This window comes from Apostichopus japonicus, chromosome 3, assembly GCF_037975245.1.
Source record: "Apostichopus japonicus isolate 1M-3 chromosome 3, ASM3797524v1, whole genome shotgun sequence".
Lineage (NCBI taxonomy): Eukaryota > Metazoa > Echinodermata > Holothuroidea > Aspidochirotida > Stichopodidae > Apostichopus > Apostichopus japonicus.
Window position 1 is genome coordinate 6,725,479 of NC_092563.1, and position 20,812 is coordinate 6,746,290.

At 38.7% G+C, this 20,812-nt stretch overlaps 1 protein-coding gene across 1 annotated transcript; it reads right to left on the minus strand.

Moving 5' to 3' along the window:
- Positions 1-8,015: 8,015 nt before the first annotated feature.
- Positions 8,016-20,804, minus strand: LOC139961644 (geranylgeranyl transferase type-2 subunit alpha-like). Its single transcript, XM_071961003.1, has 13 exons — positions 20,669-20,804; positions 19,849-19,906; positions 18,372-18,482; positions 17,989-18,113; positions 16,906-17,093; positions 16,213-16,410; positions 15,431-15,514; positions 14,682-14,863; positions 14,308-14,416; positions 13,280-13,429; positions 12,176-12,381; positions 11,056-11,254; positions 8,016-10,815 (listed from the first exon to the last, which is right to left on the minus strand). The coding sequence occupies exons 2-13, from the start codon at positions 19,849-19,851 to the stop codon at positions 10,658-10,660; spliced, it is 1,713 nt and encodes a 570-aa protein (XP_071817104.1). The 5' UTR covers positions 19,852-19,906; positions 20,669-20,804; the 3' UTR covers positions 8,016-10,657.
- Positions 20,805-20,812: the final 8 nt, after the last annotated feature.

Genomic DNA, 20,812 nt, shown 5'->3' on the forward strand with positions numbered 1-20,812 from the left:
TTTACGGCCATACAGCACATATAAGACAAAGTTCACGTGACTTCCACGAACATTATGCAGTAATGTTTACTTTCTAGGTAAAGTCAACAGCGCCGTGAGTGCAATACTCAGTAGTCTGTCGTTGTTACGTCACACCAGTGAGTACTTGCATAACCACGTGTACACGTGTCGCAGACAATAGATACGTACGAATTGAGTCAGCTTATAATAGCGGGAGAAACGTTAAAAATTGAACAGTCATTAACCTATATGGAAATGTACATTTCTACATCTTCAATGAAGGTGATAATAATGATACAGTCCAAGTGAGTTTCTTGCAAATATCAACTATAAACGTTAGACAAACAGCGAAGGGTAGGGAGTAACTGTTGTAACCTGGGATAGGCCTAGACTATATTCTTTGGGCCCTGCATGGGCAGTAGGCCTATCATGAGAAAGTATTGTACGATTATGAGGAATATGAAACTGTTACTAAAGTTAGCACAGGCCAAGGCTTTATGCCTTAGCTTTCAAAGTTACCATCCTTATGGGCGATTGAAATTGATACCGTACTTAGCAAGAGGAGCATTATTATCACCTTCGTTGAAGAAGTAGAAATGTATACATTTCCATATAGGTTAATAACTGTACAAACTTAAACGTTTCTCCCGCTATTAAGCTGACTCAATTCGTAGGCATCGGGTGGTCGCAGCCAAGTTAATTTATGGCAGTTTGATGTACATCAGTATCTGTTTAACAATAGTAAACAATGTCACGGGAAGCCGGGATGGCCGATAATTCTTAGTACAAGTTTCGTGGTTTAAAAATGTTGGAAAGTTTATTGGACACAAATTTAGGAATTATAACGTACCGAATTGAAGCCGTTCTAATATAATGGTTGTGAATAATAAAACTGACCCGTAAATGATTGACATCTATGAGGGAGTTTTTCTTAACAACCGTACGTAAATCAAATTAGAGGGAGGGGGGAAATAACTGCTGACAAATTGCTAAGTTAAACAGCATTTTCTAGGTAAATGTATAAAATTACAGAGCTTGACATTTCCTTTTAGCTTTTCTATTTCCACACGTAGTCAGGTCTAGTGATTTGCCTCTGGGTGAGATCCTGTTTAGGATCAAAACATCAGCAGCCCCTGTAACAATATGTGATCAAAGATCTCAAAGTGTTAATTGCAACGCAAGCATACAATTCGTGAAAGCAGCCTGAAGGCATCAGCGGTTGGGAAGGGTTATCTGGATTTGGCATGGTGACATCGAAAGTACAGTTATAGTTTGGTCAAATCTTATGCAATAGTAATAACTAATTACGTACTAAATTAATCGTTGTTTTCATGTTGCTGTGAAAAACGTTGACTATTGTTGATGGGAGGTTAAGGTGAAATGAGGTCAGGATCTCAAGCTGTAGAACCTTGTGACCACGTATAAGCCAAGAAAGGCAATATTGACATACAGATGTCATTTCTTGCCGGTATATATATATATATATATATATATATATATATATATATATAGCTCCGTTTAATGAGTTCAAGACATATCTCCGTGTGTTTAATACAAGGGTGCCAAGATCATGGAGAACTTCTCATGGAGAATATTGCATGTATTGGAACCTTAACTTGGACGAAATTTGATTGGTTCATAATTGATTTTAGTGATGTGTATGATATCCACAAGATTTTATGAAAGGTCAAAAGTGCATGATTGTTAGAGTTCAAAATCTTTAATCTTGTAAATTAGTAAATTTCGCGATAAAACTTCAGTTTCTTTAAGTAACAACTCTACGCTACTATTTAATAGCAGAAATACAAAATCTTATCAATACCGCTATAGAGAAAATTACATAAAAAATTGTGTATATATATAGATTCCATATTTTTCACAGCAACCGCTGAGCGGGGCGTCATACATGCCGAGTTCCCACCGGGTCATATATAGGTATAGGCCACATGGATGTGGAGATATTTCACAGCAGTGCACGTTCAAAGAATTAATTCTACAGACATATATTATACAGTTAATAACCCCCACCCTATGCTCCCCCACCCCCATATCCCCCCAAAAAAAGTTGCATCTTGGTGAGAAGGTCTATCATTTCATATTTTTTTCGTATAGAAAACTGGTATATATATGCGAGTTTTCAGCGTTAAGTTGGCATTTCATACCTTGAAGTCTATAGTGTGTCTTGATTTGGCGGTTAAGTGCAGCCTTACGTCAGGCTCTTAAATACCACGGACACATTTTCGAAAAAGCTCTTTTCGTTTCTATCATATACACATTTGACGTTTTGATAAATCTGGGAAATTCATTAAATATGTGCAAACTATGACATAGAGTGTTGCGCTGATCAAAATGTCTTATCTTTGGCCTTAATAAGGTAACCCGTAATTACAAGCCCACATATATCATTTGAATAATGTGATGTTCCTCTTTTCAAAGAAGACAATCGCCTTATGTCCACAAACCTGTGTTCAGTGTCCTTGAAATGAAGGTTGTAAAAGCAAAGGGGGAAAAATAGGCAGTCATTCCCTTTACATCATCAATGTGTATATCATAAGCTAATGTTTATTCATAAATAAAAGTAGAATAAAGAAAAGACTTGTAAAATGGTCAATCTTTGATGGATTTTGATGTGCAGTTGCAGCTATTTCATAATTTCTAAAGCCAATTAGTAGGGTGATTAGGATAATGTCCATCGTAGGTGTCCGTAGACCTTTAACATACATATGTCAGTAATGTAACTTGAACTGTATTTATCAGTGAAACATCTCATGAATTGTTTTAATGATCACTCACTGTTTGGAATAATTTTATGAAATCTAATTTGATCATTAAACATCGTGAAAGATAAAGTCATACCCTTCCCTCCTTCCCCTCACCCTCTCCCCTCTTCGTTTTCCGTATTTTATGAAAATGAGCCAGGGTGACAAGGTTGTAACTTCCCGGCACCCCCACCCCACCCACCCACGGGGGGGGGGGGAGACACCATGAAATTAAGGTTATAACCAAACGTGGATATATACAGCATTCTATATTCTCATTATTAATGACAACGATTTTAAGGATATATACTAGGGTACAGTGATATGTATTCGAGTGATAATGCATAGCCTATTACGATGTTGCGCAGTATGGAATGTTAATTCAAGGGCCAATCGTACAAGAAAACATAATCTCTTGGGCAAGATGTAAGATGTTTGAGACATTAATGTCTCAAACATCTTTTTAATTAATGTCTCAAACATCTTTTTAAATTTAGACCATACTCTCGTGTAAGTAGCATCCTTTCCATGGATAAGATCACACGCAATATCGTTTTCTTGCTTGTCTTCCTGGGAGAGTGGGGAGGTGGGGGGGGGGGCGTTGTTGCTGCTGTTGTTTGACTTGGCATCTGGCTGTATATTTTGAGAATCGTGATACTATGCAAGGAAAATCCTCTCCCCAATCAAACGTAATAGTAATAGCTGAGAATGAGAACACAAGTTCGGTTCGGTCGCGTGCCATGTGATTCACCAATGCAATGGAGTGACACATATCCTATAAATATCATCCCCACTCGATGTATTTGTGTTATGTAATATTGCAGAAATCCTCATGATACGCTTGAAGATAGTCACAATGTAAAGCCTGCCGGGGCTGCAGAATCAGAACTGTGGGACAGAGTACTGTCAAACCCCAAGAGTGAAAAGTAACAATCTTTTCAAATCCTTACTGTCAAGAACGTGAATGAATATATTGATCACATCAAGATTGTTCAAACGTCCTCACAATACTATGACCCTGTTTCGGGACGGCCTTTCTTAAGACTCCGGGGAGCAGGATAGGAGAAGGGAAGGGGAAGATGAAAAGCGGCCTGTACAACAACTGCTGTAGCAAAGCTGAATTGAGGCAACCGTCCCCTTTGCTCAGCAAGACTGCACAGTATGATTCTACAGTATGATTCTAATTTGTTCACCAGGTCAAGTGAATTCGATTCTTGCGATGGGCCGTTCGCCAAGAAATTGATTCATGTTCCTCAAATAATGTTAACCCTCGCCTTGACCTTATTTTATATTTCTCAAGTTTCTTTGAAGATAAACACAAATACATTTGGTTCCGTGAAAACAGTGAAAAGCAGGTCAAGTCGTTATGTTATTAAGTGATGGCGCTATAACTAATCTTTAAGCGACTAAAATTTGCTATTGACTGAAATCGCACTTTAGAGCAGACACTTACGTTGTGTGACGGCCCATTACATGATTATTACCGTTGCAGAAATGGACTCTCTCCCAAACGCTCATCATTATCAGTTTATGTGCTTTAATCGTGTTTTTTTTTTCGTTGTTGCTTATTGGTTTATTTTTGTGATGCGAAGTTTACTAACCATGACTTAAAGCAACACATTGGTGAGGAACTGAGAATTTTAATAACCTCCATGGTGGCTTTGAATAATTTCAGTGAAAATATTTGCAATTTTACCGTCAGATCTACTGCCGTCTACTTTTACCAAGGAAAGTACATTGATGTTACATTGGACTAACTGGATAAAGCTCGCGCGGTATGACATGTGCACATTAGATGTGAATGAGTCATATAGCTACACCCCAGTGTACGTGCCATACCGCAATTATATTAATGTACACCCAGCCGCTCGAAAAGTTAAACCATTGATGGGAAGGCTTAAAATGACTTAATGCGTTGATTGATTTGCCATAGTTTCACATGTCATCGTTGCTTCTTTTGCTGGTACCTTAAAGAGCATAGGCCTATATCAATGCCTACAGATGGTGTGAAAAGAAGGGTGGAAACATTTGAGAAATTCCTTGATTAAATATGGATATTACTCGGGGGGGGGGGCGGTGGGGCGGCAAATAGGTTCGAATTCAGTACGGTTAATTAAAGTTGATCAGCTTCTAGCTAGAAATCTAAACGGTTATAATATGGAATAACGTACAAGCGCCCATGGGGCAAGTCATCAGTAACCATGTGCTGGGTAGGATACTATGTCAGTTGAAATGTTTCATCTATGCTATAGGTGGTTTGGACAGTGACGAATTACAGTATAAAGTCAATGGCGCTATTGACTGTTGTACGACACATTTACGTTAACATTATGATCACTGGTAAAGCGGCATTAGTTAACTCAGATTGGCTTCGAAGCGGCCTGCGATTACGGTTGTTCTGACTCAACATTTGACTATGCATTGCGAAACCGCATAGCGCCATCTTTTCAAATCATATCAAACTTTGGAAGCCTAGGCATGTAAGCTCTTTTCTACAAATATCAACTGCGGCACGTGCAGTGTTTTGATATTATATCTTGGGACAGAAAAAAAAAAGGTTGAGATTACTTCAGTCAATCACCATGCTTACACACTTTTACATTATTGTCCAGGCCTGAATAGCGGAGGGTAGAGGGTTACAGCCCTGTGGCCCAGAGTCAATTTGGGAGCCAGGGGAAAGGTTGAGGGGGCTGGGAAAATATGGGATAGGCCTAAGGTGACTAGCAGGCGAAAAAGGGGACCCTGTTACCTGGGACCAACTGGGTTCCCGGCCAGCACCCCTGAGTAGCTAAACTGAAACCCAATTCAAGCTACGAACTACATTCTTATATCAAACAATCTCGTTGCAAATGAGTATTCCAAGAATAATAAGGCAGACTGTGTGTGTGGCACCCATTCAAGCTCCCGAGAATGCCACTAAAAGGGTGTGAAGACTCGCGCAAAAAGAAACGTCTTATGCCGGTAATCTGACCTAGTTTCGAATGAGGTGTAAAAAAAGTGTTAGACACCACCATCGATCCCAGAAAAAACACACAGCTTGCTACCGTCGGTAATTAGACACTAGTGTACAGTCAGTACATACAGCTGCGGTCAATACCCACAGCACAGTGTATAAACGATACAGCGATGGACATCTCAGGTCCAGCTAAAGATAACAAGGTATCACGTTTCATTAATGTCTGCATTGTGTAGCGACACGAACAAAACGTCACTTACAAGCAACAGAAAGTTAACTTTTTCAGATGGCCGCACGCGGTTTGGGCGAGTCTTCAATGCCTTTAATGTCCATATCAGGACATGAAAGCACCCTGTCATCGTTGCCGATGTGTGTTTTTCTCCTTAGCGAGGTTAAAGGGAAATTTCCGCTTGGTCGAGGTCGGGCAGAGGTCAATGCTGCCATCGCCCAATGGTGTTTAGGGTGTGACCTTTTATACCCGCCTCTCAGTTGCTTTGCATACTTACGTTATCGATGCATACTTATGTATTATGTGAGTTTACATGCTTCATTCCTCTCCTGGTTCAGAGTGGCGTCGCATGTGCTCTCATAGCAAAAATCCTTAGTAGTATGTAAGTATCCTATATGTTTCATATAGGTATAAAAGGGCTAGATATCCTAATTGTATACTTCTTTTAATATCACGTTCTTGAGATTTGCTTTTAATGTGATTTTGCTATATGCCATGTGCCTGTTATTATTGTTACCTTTTGTGTATTTGTTGTTTTGCTTATTTGTTAGTGTATCTTAACTTCAAGTATCGTCTTTGAAGAGTACTCTCCAGAGGTTATCATTTTGTCGGTATATTTATACATTCTCCAGAAAGCCACCGTAAACCCCAGAAAGCCGCAGTAAACCCCAGAATGCCACTGTAAGCCCCTGTATATCGCAGTTTGTCGTGCGGTTAGTTTTGCCCGGCAACGATTGTAAGTTGAACATTATCATTATTAAAGAATGTAATTGTTGTCAATCTTACTCTATATTTTGTTTCATGTTACCAAATGTTATTTGATATCTTTCTTCCTTTTGTGCATTATTTATAAGGGGAAATATCATGCTGTATTATGTTATTATTGATTTGTGCAAATTCGTGTGTTTGTTTCACCAATGTTTGTATATTAATGTTTTGATATTTTTACTTTATAGTTTTCACCGTGGTCCTGTGTGAACCACGTGTGCAAATAAATGGGTTAAAACCACCGACTACCTTGTACAGCATCATTGAGCGTCCGGCGCGGCGGAACGGAAAATTTATTGGGGGGGCTAATGTGTGGAGACTATCTAAGCGGAGCGCCACCATCGGTTGGCGCGGAGCGTACAATAAAATTTTGGGTTTTTCAAACCCCCCAGATGGCCGGAAACGGCACTCCTCGAGTGTTTTATGCTGCGAATACCTAGCCCTAAAATATTGGTCTCAAGCCTGCAATTTCTCAGATTGCATGTAAAAGTTTGTAAAAACATTGTAATTTGTATATTCGATGGTGTTTTAAGAGAGTAGCTATAACTCGTAGTGTACTCGTAAAGACGTTTTTGAGTGTATAGTAATGGGATGTTGGAGAACTGGCTGAAATGAGGCAAGTCATTGGCCTAAGACAAAGTTGTGTTGCGCCTACCGGTACTCACACTCACTGCTTCCACTTTTCACGGGGTGACAATGTGGTCTATAGCCAGGGGACGAGCCGAGGGTCCCCCCAGCATTAACTAAAATTATTACACCATATAGTATACGTGTGCATCGGACAGATCGACAAGTATGCATTGAAAATGGGCAGATGCACGTTTCGGAGCCTTGGTAAATATTGGGGGGGCTAATCATGCATTTGCCCCCTCAACTTTTTCATTGGGGGGGCTGAGCCCCCCCCAAGCCCCCCCGGTTCCGCCGCCACTGTTGAGCGTCGTCTCGGTGACACACCCCATTCGACAAATCAGTCATGGCGCCGCACAGAGTTGCTTAGCAACTAAAGTATTTTGAGATATATTTGGATATGACTAACAAGATTCACTTGAAATGTTCTATTCATCACTATCCCCACCACCCCCCCCCATCCCATCCTTCCATTCAACAGGGACCTGCAACATTTAACAGTGTATCAATACTTTGTCATAAACGTCCACTCTTTAAATTCCTTAAAATGTCCAAGAAACACTCTAAACTGCAGAGCCCTACAAAGCAGTACAGCAATTGCTAAGCTGTGAACCCAACTCCCCCCACCCCCTCTCCCCATTCATTAAATTATCATAAAACTGTGTAATAAGAAATGTGATCCATTTATAGACTTTTGTAATACTAAATACGTTTATTATAATATCATATAACAGTTCCTGATATCATAGAAACATCTTTTTTTTCAAATCAAGGAGTAACAGTTACTCTTCACCAATAGAAATTTGACTGGCCCTGTTAAGTCTCCAATCAACTGGACTGGCCAGGATAAGCCTCCAATCAATTATTTCGGGTGACACTCCCACCGACCTGGAGAAATTTTGGAAGTGCTTGATTAGAAGTAAACCACTCTTTGCACTGTTTTAGTTCCTCTTCCCTTTCAGAGACAGGGACGGAGCCAAAGGGGGAGGGGGGAGAATGGGAGCAATATCTACCCCCCCTTTGAGTACTCCGAAAATTACAATTAACTAATAAAGCAGGAAATATAATTAACGCCCTCTTTTCAAGTTGAAGGAAGCTAACCGACCCCTCTCAATCTTTCCCCTGAAAGTTCGTCTGCTACACAATACAATACTCTTAACTTGGGAGGCATTTTGGGCACAAATATCGTGGCCCTCCGTTAAGTGTAATAATGCTCCCTTTGTAAGTGCCCCTTTTAAAATTCTGCTTCCCCCTATCAAATTTCTGGCTACATCCCTGATCTGAGATGACACCTGGGCTGTGATTTGATCAATTGATTCTGCATTATGACACTCTCCTCTGCAAGAATCGTCAATAAATGAAAAGATATCCCCTCTCTCTGGGGTCAAGCTAGATTAATGGGACCGAAGCAATTTTACTCCAAGATCATAGCTAACATATCATACCCTGGATGACAAAGTGTCAAAGGTCGTATCATCAAATAAAACATTAAAATACTTTAAATATACTTTGTCACAGATGTGTAAAATTGATATTTTAACTTCAATGTTGATCAGAATGCTTGTAAATGTACCACTTAAGTGGATCTTGTACAAAATATCAGCATGTCATTTGCTTTTAAGATAAAAGAAAGCGTTCAGTAACATGGCAATGTCACCTATGACCAAATCATAACACTGAGGTATGGGTAGATTACTGACCCATTATGAGAAGTGTCTTGGTGATGAGATGTTGGGATTGCATCAAATTCATGATTTCGTCCCTAAATTAACCTTTATCTGTAGAAAATCTCTAAGCAGTCCTTAGTTTGATAATTGGTAGCCACGGAGACATAAATTTTGAACCCGACAAGACTATTCATTTAATGTACCTTCAAACGCTTTACCTCCTAAAATCCAAATGGTTTTACACCTTGCAGGTCTGTTAACAAACAAAGTTGTAAAAATATAATTAAGCTGACCAATAATTTTGCTGCACTGTTGACTATCGATATAGACATCTAGCAAAAAGAAAACTTGAGTCAGTTTGAAAATCCCCCCCTGAAACGATTACGTCACAAGATTCGAAATGAAGTTGTGATCGAAGAATAGCTATAAATATTGCAATAATAGGAAAAACATAAAACAGGACAATGGTAACTTTTACATCTCTTTAAAACATTTATCAAAGAAGCATATTAAATTTGAGGCTTTGGAGACAGTGCGGCTCACCTTGGTAATAGTTGGTAGGTAACATTCTCATGTTTGAGTCGCAGCCATGGTTTAAGCAAAATACATTCAGGCCCATTCAACCATGTAATAGACTTCTCTGTAAAATTTGGACATATTCCAAAAATATTACATTTTTGCTCTCAGCATTTATAGTACTTTTCATTACAAGTACAACAAATATCCTAGCAGGATGACTTTGGTCAAATTTTTAGAACCGATGTGTTACAGCTGCAACATTGTTGCAAAACTGGTCTGTGTTGGCTATTTCGGTTCTGGTCTCAAAATATATTAAATAATAATAATAATTATCAGTTCTTATATAGCGCAACTTACAATAAAGTCTCGCCGCGCTGTACTTAACCCTGGTCATTGGTAACTTGTCACACCTACACACCAAAGTGTGCACAATTCAAACAATCTCTCCTGGGGCACCACAGTGCACCACAGCCACGTGTCCCCTGGGGGACTCCCATAGGGTGCAGCCACAAACCGGCGCACGCAACTATATTTAAAAGTCACCTCGCAAGTCCCCATTTATACACCTGGGTGAAGAGAGGCAATGGAGATAAAGTGTCTTGCCCAAGGACACAACACAATGATCTGGCCAGGGCTCGAACCTGTAATCCTTAGATCACAAGTCCACTGCCTTAACCACAACGCCCTAAATGTCTGGAAAGCTCCTTTAAGGCTACATTGGTCCGCAATGTCAGCTCTTTTGTACAGTCGGCATTATTTATTGTCAGTCCATTTCTTTTAACCAATTTTTTCACAATGCAGACAAAAGTATATATTTTTTAATATGATATCAATGGATTTGAAAACCAAACGGTTAATCCCACAACATTGTCCATACCCATTATTTATAAATATTGATCATTGGATTATAATAATTTAAGTCTAGCGTCCTACAGCTTTCAAGTTTCTAGCTTCCAAGAAGCCAAATGTGGAAGCAGAACGATAAACTGGGTAGTCGACCCACGTTGATAAAGGAACGTTGGATGTATGCAAATGCAGTCTGCACTAAAGCAAGCACCTTCTGAATTCTCTGTAACATCTCAAAAAAGAAACTTTTGCCTAAGTCATCCTGTACAAGAGTTAAAAGCAGTCATCAAAGACATTGTCCATTTACTTCTTTCAAAGATGGAATGAGTTTCTGGATTTCTTGGAGAAAGTCTTCCTGACTGGACACTTTGTTGCCGTCAAGATGAAGTTTTGTCAGGAGAGGCAGATCTCTGAGAGAATGGAGCTGCTCTAAACTATCGATATCTGTCAGGGACAAAAATTGAAAAGTTAAGGAAAAAAATTAAGTAGTAGTTATAAATAACATGGAACATTACCTTGAAACATCGAGATCATAAAAGAACATCAGTTTTTGACAGATGAAACCTAGACCATATCGCTACTATTAAGTTAAGTTAATAATTAAACTGGAAAGTCAAAGTTGGTAGAAAAGGTCACTAGAGGTCAGTAAGGTCGACAAAGGTCGTCATTTTTGGTAAAGGATACCGTTTCTACAGAGAGACAATTCCCTCAAGGAAGGAAGACATCGTAGATCTGTGATGTCATTGATGACATTGTCATCAGCATTCAGCTTGCTCAGGGCTTGTAGCATACTGCATCCTTTGAGACTTCTCAGTCGATTTGACCTCAGGTTGACCTCTCGGACTCCGGCCAGATGGTCCGTGTGGTACAAGGATGATAAATTCTGTGAGGAATGAAACGACAAGTGTCTCAGTTACAACATTACTGGGTTAAAGCGAAGGCAGAATCATGCAGCGCAAAGTCCAGTTTAAAATCCACAAAACTTTGTTTGTAATGTTCGAGCTTGTCCGTGTTGTTGTGAAACTTATCAAGACTTGCAATGAAACAATGAAATCTGCAGGAATTTAGAGGAAGGAGGGGAGGGGAGAGGAAAGTGATGAGAGGGGTGGGAAGTGAAAGAGCTGAAGAGGTAGGGAGATAAAAGTCTGAGACATACAATTGTCTTTAAAACGATAACTGTTCTGGAAGAAAGGGATACATCAAAGGTCCTTCCTCACTTTTTGTAGCAAAAAGCTAGAAACTTAGTGACCAAAATGCAACATTGAACCTTGCTGCATAGTCTTCACTGAAGAGTTTACTGCACAATAATGGATGTAGTTTTCGCCACTGTGAGAAAACAATCTGTTCAGTACAAAGTCTAAAAGCACCCCATACATATCATCACTGTAGTAGCTGCCATGGGTGAACAAAGATTGCATCAATATGTCTTCAGCTTGCTCAGGGCTTGTAGCATACTGCATCCTTTGAGACTTCTCAGTCCATTTGACCTCAGGTTGACCTCTCGGACTCCGGCTAGATGGTCTGTGTGGTACAAGGATGGATACCCAATATATATCATCACTGTAGTAGCAGCCATGGTGAACAAAGTTTTGTCAGAACCAAACCCCGTTTTCCCAATTCGCAGACCAGAAATACCAAATTCACTTCTTATTCTACACTGCAAAGCAGCAAAGAGAACCTGGTTCCTGGTGGTTTCTTGAAGTCAGAAACCTAATGGTGTTGATGGGTGGTTGCTCCTCCACTACACCATACCTCCCCCCGCCCCCACCCCCCCCCCCCCCCCCCCCCGCACAAGTTATCTCACCTTAGATGACAGATCCAGCACTTCCGAACCATTCCCCTGATTCTCCAGGATCATATTCTCCATGATAAATTTACTTCGCAGGTCCTCAAAGTAACTCTTCCGAAAGGGGTCCACTTTGATGAGTGTGTCAAAGTACTGCAGTGTCTCTGTGGCGTGTTTTAATGGGTCGAGCGCCCTCATTAGAAATATGACTGTTAATATGCACCCTTTAAAGAAACAGAGAGGAATATTAATACTAATAAAAGTAATAAATTATATCAAAATTTTAGCAAATGACACATTTTTTTTTGCACTAAAAATGACAACGTTCAGATCTTTGAAACCACATGGTATCTATAGATAGATGTTACCATGGTGAGGCAGAAAAAGGTCAGAGAATTCCCCAACCCACGTCTTGATAAGAATGTCAGCAGGACTTTGTCTGTCAATACCCCAGGGAGGAATGCATGGACTTTGAAAGCTACATAGTTGGGAGTAAGCCACTCCATACAGAGAGGGGAGCTAGCTTTAACATCACACGTACCTTCTAGCTCGGTTTTAAAGCAGCATTTTGCGTTTGGTCGCCGTTTTCTACTTTTTTGACATGTACATCAAGTTTTGTACATATATCAATCACAAAACAGCAAACTAAGATATTAGCCAAGTTTTTTCCTGCCAACAACGTTAATTGGCGAGTAATTAAGGATATTTGCAGATAATGAGAAAAGTGTCCAAGACAACTTCCACATTTAAAATTAATCGCATACAGTTCCCCCAAGCCCACTAGTTTGAATTCAACCAATCAGAGATGCAGGTTTAGTTATGAGACGTAGCTAAATTTTTCGACTTTTATGCTACCATTTGAAGTAAGATTTAAATAGATAAGCTAGTTACGTATGTCGTTATGGCATAGTGGAGTCAGTGATGTTGAGAAAAATCATAGAAAAGGACGCAAAATGCTGCTTTAATGTCTAGTTTTTCATGATGAACACAACCAGATGGTTGCAAAATGTGATACGTAAGGGATAAAACAGGCATACGATCATGATTTCCTTCGATTTGTGATTGTCATGGAAACCAAAACTTAAAAGTGTTTTTTTTTTTTTTACTAAGAGTTAAACCTACATTTATTGTCTTCTTCCAACTCTTGTAGTTGCTTACAAGATTCCAGCTCTTGTTCGAGAATATCGGTCTTCTCCAGACTCAACTGAGAGGTGAACCACGTAGAGGACTGATCTCTCTCGTCTTTACTCTCGACAGTCGAGCAGCTCGTTCCTACAGACCAGAACGGAAAAAGAATAAGGGCTAGTAAGTGGGAGTCATTTCTTATGGATAAATGTTCAGGGATGTGCCCACGCTGGGCGGCCCTGCCCAGCACTAAAAATTACCGCTCAGCACTGTCTTAAAAATCGTGAATCCCGTCCAGCACTATTTTCATCTAAAATCCTGACATTCTTAACAATATATTCAACATAAATTGGGCCTGGCCTTTGCCAAAATCATACAGACTAATATTGCATCAGTTACGCATGTGAGAAACATTACTTACAGCTCTCAACAATCGGTCCCTTGTAAAATCTCTTTGAAACAAATTAATAACTTTTACCAGGTACGTAATATTTTTCACAAAAAAAAGAGTAACAAATGTAAATTGTTAGCAAAACTAGTACTTGTGGTATGGGCTTAAAAAGCTACAAAAGTGCCAGCATTTGGCATCTGAGCACCTTCAAAAATCGAAGAACCACCTCCCCCTTAGACCCCTCCCCCAGGACGGCGATCAGTATACCCAGCACTCAGGAAATCCTGGGCAAATTCCTGAATGTTGTACATGAAAGTAATCATATAACAGCAGAGCTGTTTTTATACTTCGGTGTATTATAGTGTCCTTACAAAGATCAGCATCCTAGTTTTCCAAAATTTTGAGATCAGGAAAGAAAGTCTAGCTTAGTTATTATTTATTTCTCTTCATTAGCTTAATTAAATGAAACTTAACAAGTCAAGTTAATGAACAGTATTCTTATGGGATGTTTATGTCAAATATCACTGAAAGTTACCAAAACTAAGGCCAAGAGGCCAATCTGAAGAGAATTACAACTAGTTCAGTTAAACTGTTAGATTCACAGGGTCTATATTCTAGTCCTGACTACTCTCACCTGCTGAGCAAAGAATGGAGAGTTGTGATTGGAGTTGATCACCCTGCCTAAACTCCACCTTGACTGACATATCTTCTGATAAAGAACCGATACTGCCAAAATCAAATATCTGTAAGAACGAGAAGGGGAAGAGAGAAAGCAAGGAAGCATAGAAAATATAATACAAAATATAATATAAAATATTATCATATATAATATAAAATATAATATATTATAAAAATATATATAATATAATATATATATAATATATTATAAAATATAATATAAAATATAATTCAGGCGATAAATGCTCATTTTTTGTGGATGCATAGCAGGAGATGTAACACTACTTAATTTTCTTAAACTTGTTTAACATAATAGACAGCTGTCTTTACCCAAAGTAATGAATGCATGTCTTGCCCAGAGGGAGAGTGCCATCTACCATCAACAGCTTTATCGTTAAATAGAACCGTCACGGGTCGTTCTCTGCTCATATCAACAGGTTGAGAAAACGTGACAAACAGCCTCTTCTGGTCAGCGTTCACGTGAAGCATTCGTAAGGACTGTTGCTTCTCTCCTGAGGAAAGCAAAAATTCAAAAGAATTTCACTGATTGAGAGATTAAGAATGATTATGGTTTAAAATAACAAACTTGTTCACTTCCTTTCTCAACAATAGGACATTAAACAGCCTCCACAAATGGCTTAAATAACAACTTAACCTAAATTTTGTAGAATACTGATCAAACTGTCATGATGAAATTGTGATATTCTTAGGTTAGGCCTAGGTACATCTGTTATGAACAGGTTGCAGGCATCGACTAAATGTTCATAGTTTTTTTTTGTGTTGAAAAATCAAGTCTCTCCAGTAAGAACTCACATAAAAAATTTAACAAAGGGAAACTAATTTTATGCAATGCACTCATGTATTTTACTCATTGGATGGGGTTGGGGAAAGGAAGGGGGAACAGGAGGGGTTATGAAGGAAAAGTGGAATTAATCTTACGATGCTAGAAGTTCCAAAATGCACCATTGTACCCTTTTGAAATCATTAATGCTAACATTTGTTTGAAGATAATGTTTACAAAAGCTACTCTACAGACTCATTATTGATGGATGACATTGTAGAAAACATTAGGCACATACCTCTCCCAAGGAGCCACCGATGGTAGAACCATCCACTCTGGTCGTTGGGGTCGGTGAAGAATGCATTCTGAACCAGCTCGTATTCTGCAGAAGGAATATAAAGTATTTATATCATGTCAGTGTAGAGTCTCAGGTACCTTGTAACTTGTCGATGCACAGCTCAGAGATGGAAACAACTTTTCTAGTTTTTAAAAGATTAATGTTCTATTGGAAAGTTATACTCTTCTTTCTTAATTGTAGACTCAAAGATGTGTCTTTATAACTTCATTGCTAGGAAGAGACAAAAGGGATTGATCATTCAGTAGTGAGAACATTGCTAGATACGCTATTAAAGTGAGCGCAAATTGTTTCACATTTTCACAACACAAAGCATTACTTGCAGACAGTTTTTGTAATATTTTATATATCTTTACCCAGTGATGATTGGAGTCCATTAAGGGAGTCTGATATTCTGTAGCAAAAGTTAAAAATATTCACTACAACAGGTGACATGTAGTTGCACATCCTCCATCTCCTCCCCCCCCCCCCCGCCCCCTGTTCACCCATTAAATAATGAATTGTTCTTCCTCCCAAAATTCTGGACCCTCTCATGAAATTCAAACAGCAGCAAATCACATATTTCTAAGCCTACATACATTTGTTACAAATTACTATCAAGAATGTGAATCATTTTGGATCCAGAATGAGCAGGTTAGTCTCCCCAGTAGCGCCCAGGATTTGGGGTTCTCGCTACTTCCGACGGTAATGTGCAAACTTTACGAAGACAACAAAGAGGAATGTACCTTGTAGCAGAATCTCCTCTGTGGGTCTATCTGGATGAATCTGGTCGGGGTACAGTAATGGTAACAGCTTTGATCTATAATGCCAGGAAGAATAGTTTGAAAAATTGGTGTTGATCTTCTCCGTGGTGAATCTCAACTCATCTTGGGCTGACACCTTGGCCTTGGAAATCACAAACCTTCTGAAGTCCCAGCAATGAACTATAACAGATGAAAGCGATACAACGAAAAGATTAAAAGGATGACATAGAAGAGTGGTGGGCCTATTGGAGTACCGGGAATGAAATATTTTGTTTATTACCAGAAAAAAGATTCATGTAAATCTCTTTTTTTTTCTTACTTTCTGTCAATGTTTACCAATCGCAGGAATCGGTTATACCACACACGAAGGGCTCAACCTACCATCGATTAGAGGGACGGCTACGAAAAATTCCTAGATTTGCCAAAAATAGAACTTCATTTATTATTCGATTAACCTATTATGAAGAAAGGTTCAGAGGTTGTAAAATCTTTCCAACATTGACTTCCAATTTCCACAATTCTGCATTTTAATATATTCACCTGATACAAAAGTCTACTGACAAACGGGTATGGTGTTCAACTCACAAGACCGATATTACAGAGCTTTCAATTCGAAAGGGCAAAACCTCCCGCCTAGTCTCAGATCTTGTTTCAAAAGCCACCGTAGAAACTTACAATTTCTTTCATCATACTGTAAGAATAGATTGCACAGTTGTACTTCTCGTTTCCAGTCTGGGGCTGGCATATTATTCAGAACCCATTCTCTGTGATGCCAGGTACCATACGATTTATGATTAACTCCCAAACATCCCTCCAGGAAGTTGAGTTCATACATGAACAGTTCCTGCAGCTCTTCTTTTGGACTAGGAATAAAAAATGAACAGAAACTATAGTTCAAGTTTCCTTTATATTATTGTACAGTTTTTAGCAATGATTTCTGTTTATAAGTTAACATAGGGTAAGATTCTATAGTTAGAGTGGGTGTGTATGCGTGTGTGTGTGTGTGTGGGGGGGGGGGGGGTACATGGAAGATGATATTAAAAAGGAGCATTTTCAAAGGGCAAGAAGTAAGAAGTGTCTACAATGGGATTCGATAACTAACTGAGGGATTGGCAACTCAGTTGGCAGAGCATAGGGGGCTTGTAAACTCTGAGGTGAATGGCTTCAATCCTTTGCTAGCATATAATATCTCTGCTCTTACAAAATTCAGATATATAAATTCCTAGTCACTTCTCTGCACATGTTGTATTTATTATCAGAGAAATGCAGATCGTGTTACAGCTGGCAGGCGAGGATGAAAAGCTATGCAAAGAATTAGTCACAGCTTACACTGTCATATGTTGACCGAGAAACTCCTGATTTCGCATTTAATTTCAGTTTGAAAGCTATTTGTTACAAAACACTGTAACATATTTAAAGCCAATCATCTGGTACGAATATGTTTTGGTGCAATGTGTTTTCATGAATATGCATGTAAGGAATGGAATATTAGATCCTTTGTTTTAGCTTTTTGATAATTTTGATAACTTTTGTAACCCTTTTTATCGTTCATTATTATCTTAATCTCATAAACTTTTATATGTCTTAACTTGTATTTTTGATGTTCTGTATATTGTTATATTTTTATCCTATTTATCAATTTCTCTGTATATTTATAATGGAATAAAGAAATGAAAGAAAAAATGAAAAAATGGTGCACAATGAGAACCCAAATTTTGTTCTCCGATAGGAAAGCCTACATCATACATGTGTACTTACCGTTGTTCACGAAATGATACGAAAACCTCTCGTCTGAAGTTCCACAAGGAGTAAAAGTCTGGATTTGATCTTAAAATTTCTTCCGCAATCTTGAGTCCCTCTTGGTCGTATTGTTTCTCTGCTCTCTGTCGGGTAGGTTAAAATCATCACAGATATTGTCATGAACACCATCGATACTAACTAACGAACACGATTCCAATTGTTTCTAAAATTGTGATCTACTACAACAGTCTTCTTTACTTCTAACTGGTAGTAGTAAATTATGACAACTTTTGTATCTAGAATCCTCATAAAACCACAGAAAAGAGCTCACACCTTATAGTCAGACATGTTACTTGACTACTGTAACCAAGGAAACATTACAGGGATCCATGGTTACCTACCTTTTTGAATATAATGGCAGTAGCTCCTGTGTAAGCTTTCAACTTTTTCTCTCTTTCTTTTCTCTTTCCTTCCTGCTGTTGAGCAGTCGTCTTTACCTTAACTCGGCCATGCTAGGAAAAAAAAAACAGAGTCTATAAATTAATAATGCACTGGATTTGAATAACAATGACAAATACCTTAAAGGCATTGAAGACTTGCCCCAAACCGTGGGTGGCCATCTGAACAAGTTAACTTTCTGTTGCTTGCAAGTGACGTCTTGTTCGTGTCGCTACAACAAGATGCAGACAGTAATGAAACGTGATACCTTGTTATCTTTAGCTTGACCTGAGATGTCCATCGCTGTATCGCTTATACACTGTGCTGTGGGTATTGACGCAGCTGTATGTACTGACTGTACACTAGTGTCTAATTACCGACGGTAGCAAGCTGTGTGTGTATTTTCTGGGATCGATGGTGGTGTCTAACACTTCTGTTACAACTCATTCGAACCTAGGTCAGATTACGGGCATTGGACGTTTCTTTTTGCGCGAGTCTTCACACCCTTTAATAGGATGGCACATCAAGTCGATCCAAACTCCATACCTGACGTCCATCACCTGATATCTGAAGTTACCATCAATCAATCAATGATCAATGCCCTGAGATCATTGTACACATTTATAAGTCCTGACATAAATCTATGCATTCACTGGTATAATAATTCTAATGACATACACTATACATATATTTTGCATTTATTTAACTAACTTTGAAAATATTTAACAACGCAATACTTGTTTCCTTTTTCTCTTTCAGTTTTACAATGTCTTTAAAAATGTGAGACAACCTTCTTGTTTTTGAAAGCCTTGGTATACATTTGGAACTCTCAATTTACATCAAAAGGGCAACATTAAAGTCTCAATGTGTGTTTGCCAAATTTTAACTTCCAGCTTACTGCCCTGATAGCTCAGCAAAAGTGACACCGTTCTATGCAGTTTTCATATCAATATTCACTATTTTTTGAGTTATCTGTTGTTAAACATTTTGAGCTGAATAAACTCCACCAGATTTTTTAACGAGTCAGTAGATTCTACAAACTTCAATCAAAATTTGCAAGCCCCCCCCACCCAACAGATCATGCGCCAATCAAATCTCTCTGTTTTGTTTACGAACGGTTACGACCGTTAGGCCTAAGGCTTACTTTTACTATCTTGGCTAGCCTGTGTTAAAGGCATTGCAGACTTGCGCATCGATTGCGACAGCTTTTCTCAATTAAACCCACCTGATCATAGTGCATTTAGAATAAACAACATTTAATCTGCTTCGGAAGTTTGTTTTCCGAAATTTATCAGCAAACATGTATGGAGACTTTAACCAATTAAGAGTGCTATTAAATGAGACTGAAATGTTTAGATTAAAGAACTTTTCTCTGCACATGAAAGCTCAAGTAAATTTGTACAATGCTCAATCTCTGATAGGTCTTTCTGCATAACTCACCATAGTGGCTTCAATGAACTATAGTCCACCGGGGAGAAATTAGTATAGAAAACTAATACTGAAAAAAAAAGAAAATAAATTCATATGGGAAAATGAAAGTCTTAGCATACAGGCTTTTCTAAAGATTGTATTAGAGTGCCAAAAAAAACAACTTTCACTTTGATTGGGGCCAAGGTCAAGAGGAATCACAGGTAAAGCTGGTCAGGATAAGGCTTAAAAGGATTAATGCAAGTTTTGGGCTGGATTTCAACCTGACTGGGCCTCTACTGTAGTACATAGGACCTATAACTATAAGATCTTTACATAAGATCCATAAGATTCAAATCCACAGTGATTCAGGGAATATATACTGTAATAGGTTTTATCAGGTAACCTAGGCCCCAGGCCTTTTGCAATTTTGTACCAAAACATCCAAAACCCCTTTTTTCTTTTTTTTATGAGAAATAAAATCTTTAATCCTCAAAACTGCTATACAATTTGGGACCACTAACCTTTTTCTTTGAAACACAAACAAGCTCTAGGCTAAGTTATAATAAGGTCTTATAGACAGGCCCTTTGCCTAGCCTTCAATTTACAAAGGAATTGGTACTGTGGTACTAGTGCCACCAAGTTCAGACTCCCTGTACCAATTATACCTTATTGCTATTGTAAACAATAGAACTAGCAGAAGCCTAGTCTAAGTCAGCCTAGGCCTAGCTGAGTAGCTTTATACTACTATTAAATTGTAACAGTTAGCCATCACTCGGATAAGCATATTCATAATTTAAATTTACCTTTTTAGTACAAATTACAATTGGCAACATACAAAGTGAAAACATACCTGAAGCAATCTTTGGGGATCAAATAATGACTTAGATTTCAGCAACTTTGGTAATCTTTCGGATGTTCTGCAGAAATCAAGGTTTACCCAAACGTTTTCAACTTTCAAAATTTTGTATACGCTCACTTCAGGGAATGAACTCGC

What these genes read in the sequence shown, in the direction of transcription:
- LOC139961644 (XM_071961003.1), bottom strand. An exon ending in CTGCCATTATATTCAAAAAG is followed by an intron (nt 18,114 to 18,371) that starts GTAGGTAACCAT and finishes CCTACCCGACAG; the next exon opens with AGAGCAGAGAAACAATACGA. An exon ending in ATTGTCTCTCTGTAGAAACG is followed by an intron (nt 10,816 to 11,055) that starts GTATCCTTTACC and finishes TGTCCCTGACAG; the next exon opens with ATATCGATAGTTTAGAGCAG.